Source organism: Pinus tabuliformis, chromosome Q (genome assembly GCF_031772625.1).
Source record: "Pinus tabuliformis cultivar Carrire ecotype Pingquan chromosome Q, CPIR1, whole genome shotgun sequence".
Classification (NCBI taxonomy): Eukaryota; Viridiplantae; Streptophyta; class Pinopsida; order Pinales; family Pinaceae; genus Pinus; species Pinus tabuliformis.
This window is the reverse complement of record NC_142296.1, coordinates 930,244,089-930,256,532: the sequence shown is the minus strand read 5'-3', so window position 1 is coordinate 930,256,532 and position 12,444 is coordinate 930,244,089. Positions and strand designations below refer to the sequence as shown.

General features: G+C 31.4%; 2 protein-coding genes across 6 annotated transcripts in view; both read left to right on the top strand.

Moving 5' to 3' along the window:
• Nucleotides 1–3,415, top strand: part of LOC149222513 (uncharacterized) — a 70,457-nt gene extending 67,042 nt beyond the window's left edge. Inside the window, exons 1-8 of one of the 5 annotated variants that reach the window (XM_089385472.1) lie at nucleotides 73–182; nucleotides 341–361; nucleotides 561–679; nucleotides 1,188–1,263; nucleotides 1,453–1,521; nucleotides 2,558–2,661; nucleotides 2,772–2,910; nucleotides 3,022–3,415. In XM_089385472.1, coding sequence (XP_089241598.1) covers nucleotides 573–679; nucleotides 1,188–1,263; nucleotides 1,453–1,521; nucleotides 2,558–2,661; nucleotides 2,772–2,862 — 447 coding nt within the window. In that variant the 5' untranslated portion in view covers nucleotides 73–182; nucleotides 341–361; nucleotides 561–572 and the 3' untranslated portion in view covers nucleotides 2,863–2,910; nucleotides 3,022–3,415. Of the gene's footprint in view, nucleotides 1–42; nucleotides 183–340; nucleotides 362–560; nucleotides 680–1,187; nucleotides 1,264–1,452; nucleotides 1,522–2,557; nucleotides 2,662–2,771 lie in introns of those variants that run through there. The other 4 variants (XM_089385471.1, XM_089385473.1, XM_089385474.1 and 1 more) reach the window with 4 other exon arrangements.
• LOC149222510 (uncharacterized) overlaps nucleotides 86–12,444 on the top strand; it is a 123,961-nt gene continuing 111,602 nt past the window's right edge. The window contains exon 1 of the mRNA XM_089385479.1: nucleotides 86–182. The gene's annotated coding sequence lies outside the window, so the exon portion shown is untranslated. The remainder of the gene's footprint in view (nucleotides 183–12,444) is intronic.

Below are 12,444 nucleotides of genomic sequence, written 5' to 3'. Positions count from 1 at the left end.
TGTCTTGGGGACAAAGGCACTGACAAATCTCTGACTAAATCAAGCCGGAAAAGTAGCTGCATCCATATATATATATAGAAGTATAAGACAGTGTATTGGGTGAGATCCTTCTTTGGTTTCTGAAATTTGGCTATCACACAACAAGCGCAGCTACACGAAGAATCCCCGATTTTCTGAATTCGGTAAACTCTCGGTTTTCAATATAGTTTAATCTCGTTATTTCAGAGCTCTCATGCTCTGTAATGCCATGGCAGAAGTAAAAAGGAATGCCTCATCTGAATTTTTTGGGGGGTTTGTTTGGATTTGCATTGGGTGTTGACTATTTATGCTACCCTGAAAGTGCGTGATAGGTTTGGTAGGTTTTGGGGGTTATTTCATAAAGCTCTTTCATCAGTCTTATGTTTTTCTATGTTTTCAGTCACAGGTTTTTGTGAACTATCTGCCTATTGATCCTCAGCATATTTGGGGGGTTTCTTCGTACATCTTTCAGGTTCATGTACAAAAGATTTTATATTTTTCTTAATATAAATCTATCCTGGTTTTTTCTTCTGAAAAAAAAAGAAGCTACAGGGATGGCGGTTGATTTACCTCCTGCCTTTGGGTGGGTAGTCTTGGCTATTGTGGCATATTCAGTGCTCAATGTCTGGATGGCCATTCAGGTCGGAAAGGCTAGAAAACGGTATGACTAATTATGTTGCAATTGCTTGGCATTTAGGTTCTTTTTATTTTGAAGAAATATATAAATCTGAGATGTGAATATTTTGAAGGATGAAATATTTTTAGATTAGTATGGTTTGAAAAATATGTGTTAAGGACAAACATGTGCATCGCATGTATATATTTTACAGTATCAATCCATATACAAATTCTTGAAATATTGGTAGAATCTACCAATATCTGAGAAATTGAATTAGAATCAAAATCTTCTTAGAATTTGATAATTTGATAATTAAGAAGAAGATCAGATTTTGAAATATTTCGAAATCTGCAATGAATATAAAGATACCCTTCTGGCCTATAAACAACTTAACTGCAGGTGTAGTGATCCCTAGCCAATCATTACTCCATCGTAGGCCTAAACAACGATTTGGAGTCGTTCACCCAGTAGATTATTTAATTTTTATGAAACTAGTCAAAGAATTGGCCCACAATGTGTTTTTTTTTTTTTCCCTTTTTGGTTTGTGCAGATATAATGTCCCTTACCCGAAATTGTACGCCATTGAAAGTGAGAACAAGGATGCAAACATGTTCAACTGTGTTCAGGTTTGTTTTGGGCTTTAATATTCAGCTCTTTTGTTGCCAAATCTGATAAGTTGTTCTCATCCAAGTTGTTTACTCTATATCTCTCTCCTATTTTTTCTCGTCAGTTTTCTGGACAAAATTAGGGCTGGATAATGTTAATATTAACTGTGTATTTTTATGTTTGACCAATTATTGATTGTTTGGTTACAGCGAGGACATCAGAACTGTCTGGAGAATATGCCTGTATTCTTTGTGGTCCTCCTTTTGGGTGGCTTACAGGTACTGTATTAATGTGTGTTTTTATTTAAATTGGTTGTTCTTTATTTTCTCTGAGGAGATGAGGCTGGATAAGTGATTCATCTTCGGAGCAGTAATTGTAGAAGCGGGGTGTAGTTTCCATCCCCTGTTATGTTACACACCTGCTGCACATGAGACTAGATGTGCAGTATCCATTATGTACCCTGCAACTGGGAAATTGGGTTGTGAACACATAGTTTGCTTGGCTGACCATGGATCCACAAGAACTTCTGTTTCCAAGAAGTTTCTATTTCAAGTGAATTGGGGGCATTACTGTGTTTTGAAGGATATTGCTGGTATGTGTTCGCTTTTAAGAAAATTTATGCTGGTAGAATAGAAGCAAAACAGTTTCTTTCATTTCATAGAGTGCAAAGAATAGAAAGCCATAGCCTATGCCCTGCCAACACCAATCCAGTTGGATTTCTAGTTTTGAATTTATTTAAATGGTAGATTTTGGGAATATTTCAGAATTAGACAGAATTGGACTTCATTCTTGTCCTTCCATTCTTAAATATTCTAAATTGACCTCTCTCTTGTTAGTAGATTTTAAAATATTTCAAAAATAGGCAATTGAGATATTCCAAAGATTAAGCAATTGAGATAAGATTGGGACATGGGCATGCAATCCACCTCCTATATCTAATATCAAAATATTTCCTGAAGGCACATAGATAAGTTATAAAACCATTATCATTATCTTTTTAGTGGTCCCAGGGTGGATCAGAGTGGGGTTAGTCCATGTGATCTACTAATCTAACACCCTCCCTCAAACACAAATCGGGGAATTGAACCTGTGGGTCAAAGCTCTAATACCAAGCTCTGATACCATGTTGAAGTTTTCTGTTGCACCAAAACTCACAGTTATTAGTAAACTTTCAAACCATTATCATTAACTTTTTCAATGATCCCAACGTAATGATCCTAACTAGATGAATATGAAAATCCAACACTTTGATTTTAGTTATTATTTACATTTTTACTAACTTATCACTTTGTCTTTGGATATTTCCACTTGCAGCACCCTATAGCCTCCGCCATTTTCGGTATGTTGTATACTGTTGCACGGTATTTCTACTTCACAGGCTATTCAACAGGAGATCCAAAAAATAGATTGACTTACGGGTATGCATGTGCCGACAGGCTTAACTCAGAGATAAACCAGTATAAAGTTTAGTAGGACTTTATTTGTAGCTTTGAAATAAAATAATGTTTCTGTGCTATTGTGTGTTCAGGAAATATTACGGTGTTGGTATGTTGGGATTGCTGTTCTGCACTCTATCATTGGCATGCCATCTTTTGTTTAAAGCCCCCAACTATGAATAGAAGCAGCTTATGTCAAATACCAGGCAGGCCCACAAATTTTCCCAAGGAAAGGAAACTCTGTTCTTGTTAGTTACTCCTTTGTTAGTTCCCGAGATAATGGTTTTTCGTTGAATTGTGATTAGTTTAATCACTGGAACTGAAGCCTGCTCATTTTCAGGATCTGCAGCTTACAACTATGCAGAGCTCATTATGACTTGCACTCCTTATAGCTATAATTTAGCTTTTTGAATCGGGTGATTAGGCTCCAACAATTATTTTATTTTCAACCTATTAGCTAATTTTCACCGTCTGCCGCTTTGAACTGTAACTTTGAAGGTTAAAGTGACATTTTTTTATCAAGAAGAAAAATTTTCAAACCATTTTTCAGAACAATTTGTCCATCGAGCCTCAGCTCAAATTCACACACATCTGAGTGTCAGCATATAGCGCTTGCCCTCTCTTTGAGTAATACTTTCAAAGTGAGTTGAGGTTACTTTTAACGGGTAACTGTTTAGTATTTGCTTCCTATGTATTTGCTTACTTTTAATGTATAAACCACTGTGTTGATAGGGTATCACTGGATTTGGCTTTTGATAGGGAGATTAGATGGTTTATTTTATTTTATATTTTAAAAAAATTAGAAAGATTTGAATCATAATTAAATCTATTATTATTATTTATTAAAAATTTTGAATTTATTAAGCGTTTATATAGTGTATTATTGAATTTGGATTTTGATAGGGAGATTAGATGGTTTATTTTATTTTATATTTTAAAAAATTAGAAAAAATTGAAATCTTGATTAAATTTATTATTATTATTATTATTTAAAGTTATTGAATTTATTAATCGAGTCCGTTAAAAAAAGTTAAAAATGTCTTTTCTAAATGAGAAGTTTTGATTTAAAGGAGGCTATAGTAAGTAAATCTAATAAATTTCAATAATTAAATCTCTTATCTCACACAAGAAGAGATCTTATAATATTTGGGTTAGATTTAATTGCACCAATAATTGTTTTTAGTGAGTATGGTAGAGATATTGTAATGTTTAACATTTTGACTAGGTCAAAATAAAACAAATAAAATTAAAATAAAATGGTTTTTCTGTTGTATTCTTCTCTAATATAGTCTATTTAAATGTTAATAATTAAACCAACCGACTTCACATCAAGGAGTGTCTTAATAAAGTACCCGTCTATCCAAGACCTCATGGACAATTTATTTAAAATATGAATAATATTAACTATTAGAATTATTGGGAAAATTTTGAATAAGATTATCTAATAAATTAAATTAGAAGTTAAATTTAAATTTTAAATGATTTAACACCTAACTAGCTTTTATTTTAAATATTTAACAATATTTATTCATTAAACTAGTTTATATTATTTTTGAAATTGCAACCATATTTAAAATCGCATTCTTATATATATATTTTAGTTTATTTTGATTTAAATATTTAATTTATGTATTTTCAAAATATATGATAATTTCTTCATTAGGATTTCCATTTCACACATTTGATAAATCAATAAAGTTTACATATACATTTATGTGTTTCAAACTTATGGTAAATGTCTTTTATGAAGCATGCATATTTACAATATAAATTAACAAACTATGATATATGTTTTTTATAGTTTTTCTTACTTACACATTTGTGCTTCCACATATCTACATGTTTACATTTCTTGAATATTTTATGTATTTTTGAATTAATGAATCTAATTAAAATTAATTTTGATAAATAAAAATATCAACTTGTCATCATATGTTATAGTAAGAGGATTGAAAATGAAAAAAACAATCTCCTAAAGTGCTTAATTTCAAAATATAGATTACAATACTCACCATCCTAACCCCATAAGTAATCAAAATTATGGTAATCTTGAAATCATTTTCTTACTTCTTTTTGAGCATACAAATAAAATTATAAAAGAACATAAGTCATCTTTACCTTTTTTAAGGCTTAATTTACCAATTATAGTCTCAATGGATGATAACAATCTCCCTCATCAATATTTTACATATTTTTGAATCAATCTAATTATAATCCAATCAAAATAATTTTTCTTCAAATCATCCTCCTCCCTAACTGCCACCATATTCTCCCTCCTTTCTCTCTCTCTCTTACAATCTTTATGAATATTTTATGTATTTTTTAATCATTGAGCCAAACGGCATCCAATTCCAATCCAAGTCAAATGACTTTGCTTCAAATCCTCTTTGAAAGGACACTCTCTTTGAATATTAATTGTATCTTTTAATCAATGAATTAATTAGAATTTGATTTTAATTCCAACTCAAATAGCTCTACTCCAAATTCCCCTCAAAAGGACTTAATTTTGCGAACAAAGGTTTGTAATGGATGCTTTGCCTACATATATTTTCTCATTTTCAACATTTGAATTATAAATGAAATTATTGGTATAGATTATGACACTAAATTAATACAAATTAATTAACAATTTGAATAATTTATATAAATCAATGTGTTGTTGGATAACTACATCAATCGTGAGTAATGATAGGCCAAAGATGAGTAATTCCCCCCACATATATATTGAGAGAGTAAAGGAGAGATGACCTTTGCCTTCACCTTTTAACATGTCCTAAGGTTGTTAATGTTCACATATGACTCTTCATATTTCTCCTAACATAAATATTTACAATACAATAAACCCAAGGATTAGGTATCTAACATTCCCCCTTATTCCAAAGGTGTTTTTATTAGCCCAAACAATTTTTTTTTAACATTTTTGAACATTGCCTCTTCTTTGCTGAAAATGTTAGCAATTTGCTTTATTTATAGAACAACGTACTAGATGAATGGAATTGGCCTCTACATGATGCCAAATCAGATAATACTTGATGTTGATGTGCTTTGTTTGATAATAAAATATAGGATTATTGGCCTACTTGATTGTAGAAGTATTTGAAAAAAAGTGGAGTAGCATTCACCTATTCCTCTTGCAAATTCTCTAGTATCTTCCTTGTGCCACATAATCACCTTTGTTGCCTTTACAATATCCACATATTTTTCCTTGTAGTGAAATATCCTAGAATAAACTATTTGTACAATCTCTAAGAAATAGCTACTAATCCAAGACTATGAGGTATCTTGAAGTAGACACTCCATTCTCCTTATCCTCATCAAATTATGAATCTATATGTCTAAATAATTTTAAGTCATTTAGAGTATTTGAGCCCAGAGTCTTGAGTTACCTTCTAGTACCTTGGAAATATCTTTGCAACACATTAATGTCCTTTAGAAGGTTTTTATAGGAACCTAGAAAGCATCCCAACTACAAATGAAATATCTGATTGGTAGTTGTAAGGTAGATAAGACTCCACATAAGTTATTTATATTTAGTTGCATTGTCAAATTCGTTGGATTGTTTTGATGTTGGCTTTAGATTTTTCTCCATTGGAGTAGAGAAAACATTACAATCAATCACTCTCAATTTATTCAACAACTATTTGATGTGCTTCTTTTAGGATATGAATATATACCTTGGATTCATATTTCTATACACAAGTAGTATCGAAGATGTCTGATGGCTACAATCTCAAAACCTTCTTTAAATATTTCTAATGGATGCAATATATTTATTGTTTTCTGTTATCTAAATATCATCTACATACACTACAATATATACAATAGCCTTACCAATTTCTTGACAAGCAAAGTTACATCATTAATATTAAAATAATTGAAATTAATGAGCTTACATACCTTATGTTCTTGACCCTTCACAAAAGATCCCTCTGGTTGAGACATGTTGAAAATCTCTTTCAAATATCCATTCAAGACTCATTCTCTTCACATCCATGTGATAAATCTTCCACCTATTTTGTTCTGCCAAAGCCAACAGTGCATGAATGATAACCCTTTTTGTTGTGGAGGGGAAATTCTCCTCATAGTTTATGTCTTCATTTTGTGCATATAGTTTTTCCACAAGCCTTGCCTTATGTTTGTCATGAGCCAATTGATCTGTACTTTTTCTTGTAGACCCACCTATAGCCAATCAATTAGGTTCTAAATGGAGGATCCACTAACTTCCATCTCATTCTTGATGAGAACATAATATTCCTTACATGTAGCTTCTTTTCACTAATCATGAGAAACAACTTCCAAAGGAATTTGGTTGAAAGTTAATAATTCAGTTCAATTCAAAATCATATGAAACATCAATATCATTGATCTCACTTTGATCTGAATTACATACATCACCTTCATTATCTTGTATTGTTGAATTTCTAGTTCTCTTATTTCCAACCTCGTCAAGATGAACACTTTCAAGTATCTATATAGCCACTTGTTGGGGTGAAGGGAAGAAGGAATTTTGTTTGAAAATTTTCATAAGTATGAGGGTACTGCATACGAAGGGATGGATATCGCGAACACAAGACCGTGAAAATGCTTGATAAACCGCATAGAGGTGCAAAAAAGGCCGAAGGTTACTACACAGTAACTTATTTATTGCTCAATTGATAGGGTATCTATTAACGATTAAGAATAATTAGACATAGGATAAGGTGGTAGATTTAGTGAGGACAACTCAACTAGGTGAGTTGGCAGAAGATTCCCCAAGCTGGATCTGGAAGACCACCTCTACAAAAAGGATGGTTGTTGATGATTAAGGGTTTCATTGTTAGTGGTTTGATGGTTCTATTGTTTGAGCTTCTTTGTTGGTGGTTTGATGGTTGTATTGTTCAATTGTTCCATTGTTTGATGGTTTGATTTTTCTATTGTTTGATGTTTTTTTCTATTATGATATTGTATTACCATTGTTATCTGATACTATTATCCTTGTTCTGCTGATGGATTCCATGGAGATAACTGTATTAAGGCTCTGACATGGTGTATTTTTGTAGTTATTGTGTTACTATTTGTTGTATGGCATTGGCCAGAAGCATATTATGAAGGACTACTTCTTAAGTCTACTATCAGACACCTTAGCTTGATGTATATTTCTTTGTTGTTGGTTAATATAAATGAGCTCTACAGGGGTTTTTTCTCATATCTAATCTTTTGATGTTCAAGTACTTTGTGTCAATGGTGAATGTCATGAATGGACTCTAAGTTTGCACAAAGTTCCTGATTTCTATCTGTGTAATTATTTTATCCATTTGAAGTAACTATGTCATTATATAAGGAATGGGCCATGTTTTCTAGTATTTCATGTCGAATTCAATATATTATAGAGGCCTATTGGACAATGAGTTTTATGTTCAAACTATGTTTTATGTGCAACCTGTGTTGGATATAATCTCTGAAATATTGTAATGTGCGTTGTGAGGTCGGGAATGTATGTTTTCTTAATGGGAATTATCTACAACATATAGTCATTGTGCTAGCCTAAGTTGGGTAATTGTGAGCCATAATTGTCTCTTATTCCCCTGTCTCATTGCATAACCTTCAAAGGTTTTGCAAACCCATTGCAGACCTTAGGTGTGACCTTGTCTGCTGGCAGATGTTGAAAATGTCGATATCCATGGGGGTTTTGTTGGAAAACTTTTGAAACCTGGGTCATTTCCCTCATGAGCACCCAAAAATGGATTCGTTGCCAAGACCTTCAAGGCATATGGTAGAAAAGGTGATGTGGAGGCCAACCCAAGAAGAGATTGAATAGTGGTTTGAACGGAAATTATATGAGTTCGTGGTAGAGCGAACTAGGAGCTTGCACATTACTCCAAAATATTGGTTCCAAAGGTACCTGTCTTCTGATTTCCACGAGATCTTCTTTGTGGAGTTCACCATCATCTTATGGGAGTGGCTTAAACACCAAGAGAATCGACGAGGACTGAGACCCAACTGAAACCTTATCATTGGAAGCTTGAGCTACTGTGAAGAGTGAATATTTTCATGCACCATATTTTCATCTTGGGTTACATGCACCTTATTTTCATCTATGTCACAACATCTGATTCCCATGAGATATACTAAAAAAATTCAAATCAAAATTTTTAATTTCCAAAATGTGCTTCATTTAGAAGTCAGAACCCATAAACATGAGAATTTTAGTCATGTTGTTGGGCTCCCTTACAAGTGGTGATATTTTGTCATGGTGGCTTCTATCTCACATCCAATTGTAACACTTTTCCTTCAATATGATCTTTCAATCAACCTAAGAGTTGTTAGTACTCATATATATACATTTTTTCATTGCAAAAATTCACAACATCTCTTGATATGATCTCATAATTATTACACACATAAAAAATATATTAGTCTCCAATGAATTTAAATGAAACTATCATAGCATTATATGTGTGTATCACATTTATTCTAAGCATTTCATAATACAATCAAAATTTTATTCCAGCAGCCCATAGAGTCATAAATGGAAGATGCATATTTTAAATTCATGAGCAATTTAGTTCTTTATTTCATTTTGCATGCATTACAAAAGTTATTGCAATCTTTTCACATTGAAGGCTTCCTTCCTTAACCATACCTCTTCTTAGGAATCCATGCAATACATGCATTAATTTTGAAGCAAAATATATCAAATTCAATTGAAAGAAATTCTTACCCAATTCCTTTCCTTTACCCCATTTAACTTTGCTTGTTTTTTGCCTTATTTACTTGGATACCATTACCAACACTCTCAGTTGAAGCCCTTTAAACAAGTCCAACTCGTTTTTAGCATACCTACTATTCCAATGTTCAATAATCCTTGAAATAGTCTCAACCTCACATATTAGTCACGACTTAATCAATTCAATTGCTTACAATTTCATTGAAACTTCATAAAGGGCATTTACATCATGTATCAAATGTACATATTTAAACAATGTCTTCATTCATACACCCAAACATATGCTTACACATTACATCATGCATGTGCCATACATGCACACATTGAATCCATGTTATTTATATGTTGTCAATTTTTAGAGTAAACTTTTGGCCTCTATTGTTCCCTATTATTCATACAATAAATTTGATAAGCATAAGCACACTACTTTCTTTCATGTGATATCTAATAGTGAGAGATCATTCTTGCACACTTTTCATATTCCATGTGACATGGAATCTCTTAGATAACTTCACTGCATTAATCAAAACATAGCAAGTACCAATTTTTTATTTACATACCATTTGCATATTCATAATAATTTAAAAATTAAATATATATCTTTTAGATAGTTGTCTTATGGATCCATCATATAATTTAAAAAATTCCCAACACATTTCAAACCATCCAGTGTGGTTCATCATTTGGGCAAAGTAGACGAAGAGATTTTGATCGGACATGGAAAAGAAGAGCAAGTCCCTAAATTATCTCAGCCTCGAAATAAATGATATAATATTCAAAGTAAGGAAAGTAGAGATAAATAAATTATATAATAATCTGATTGAGAAAAATAGAGGCTAAAAGTAGGATTAAAGTATAATTAAAAGGAAATATATATGTGTGTGTGCGCGCGCGCACCCTAATGGAATTATTAATGTAAAATAATAAAATTAGAAAAAAATAATTAGCAATGACTAAGTCAAAGTAAGTCAAGTAAGCCGTTAGAAAAGTCAAGTAAGTCAAATTAATAAAATAATTAGAAATAACTAAGAATTAGTAAGGGTCCAAATTAATAAAATAAATAGAAAAAATTAAGGAGATTAGGAGATTAAGGGGTGAGTAGAGTAAATTAGAAGTAAATAAATGATATAATATTCAGAGTAAGGAAAGTAGAGATAAATAAATTATATAATAATATGATTAAGGAAAATAGGGGCTAAAAGTAGGATTAAAGTATATATATATATATATGGAATTATTGAAGTAAAATAATAAAATAAAAAGATAAGGATTTACTAAGAATGGAAGAAATTATTTAAACTAAATTATAAAAGAATAAGAATTTATTAAGAAAGTCAATAAAAATTAATTGATAGGAATTTCTTATTGATAGGAATTTAATAAGAAAGATAATAATACATATAAATCTAAATATAAGGAATACTAAATCAAGAAAGGAAAGAAAGATAAAGGATAATAATTTTTATTGATAGGAATTTAATAAGAAAGATAATAATACATATAAATCTAAATATAAGGAATAATAAATCAAGAAAGGAAAGAAAGATAAAGGATAATAATTATAGAGAAATATAAAGATCACAAAAGAAAGGAGTTAAGGATAAAAAATGAATAAGGAATTTTTTTATTATAAATAAATAATAATAAATAAAACAAAAAAATAAAAAGAATAGCCATAATATAATAATAAATAAAGTTTGGGGTTACAAATGATAGTAAGGGAAATAATAAGAAAAAGAATAAAACAATTGGGAAATAAAAAGAAGTAAAAGAAAGGGAACAACATAAGAAAAAAAAAACAAAGAGACAAATTAAGAAGAATAGATTGAGGAAAAAAGAGGGGTCCAATTTGTACTGATTCTCTAATCGTCATCTCTATTAAAGTTATTGGTTGGATGCTTCTCAATCTTGATGGCTTCCCTAAACTTTCATTGATGATAATGGGAAATATTAGCGAGGACGAAAGCATCATCAATACAAATGTGATGTCTAGTTTTAGTAGAGTGTTAAGCTAGAGACTATGTTCTCGAGCGATTATGCTTGATGTCAGCAGCATCCTCCTGGATTCTGCACTTGATGGAATGACCTGTCTCATATATATAAGGTTTTCCACAAGAATAGTAGAGTGTTAAGCTAGAGACTATGTTCTCGAGCGATTATACTTGATGTTAGCAGCATCCTCCTGGATTCTGCACTTGATGGAATGACCTGTCTCATATATATAAGGTTTTCCACAAGAACATGGTTATGGGCCTCCAAATTAGACATAAATTAAGGCTCATCTAACCATCCTTCAGTGCATAAAACCTTTATTTTTGCATTATATGACATATTTTTAGCTTTAATATGTTCATTAAGAATGTTTAGAGATAACTACATATTTGTGCCTAATATTATTTATTTTTGTAGAATATTGTGAGAATATTAGACAAATTATCAAAATTTCGAGGCTGAGATAATTTAGGGACTTGCTCCCTGCTATAGGATGGACCAAGATTGGATAATAAATGAATAATATATTATGAAATTATTGAACAAATTCTAGAGCCTCAATGATTGAGAAAATCTAGGAATGCGCTCCTTATAATTTAATGCAAATTCCTAGTGTTGGGAACTAGATCTACTTTTTGAGGAATTTTGGAGGGGAAACATGTCTCCTTTCAAGTAGAATGTTTCCTCATCACTTTTTATGAGTACAAATTCGAATTTCCCTCTAGGGGGGTGTATTTCTTAGTCTTCTTATGAAGAAAACTTGTTATTTAGCAGCTCCACTTTCATTTCTAGCAAGGTTGTACTTGGATTGATTCAAATAATGAAGTTTGGTGTCATTTTTAGCTTCTAAAACTTGGTTTTTTTCATAGGACTTTGAGTATCCTTGGTCTTTGCCATCCTAGGAGTCTCAGAGCCTCGTTGTACAATTTCTTTATTTCCTTTGAATGTCTTTTTCACTTGCATCTCTTATTTTTGCATTCATGTTTTTTTTGTTGTAGGTCATACTGGTTAAATGATTGAAGTGAGTTTTTTTGTAGGTTATTGATAGATTCAAAAAAATGATTCAT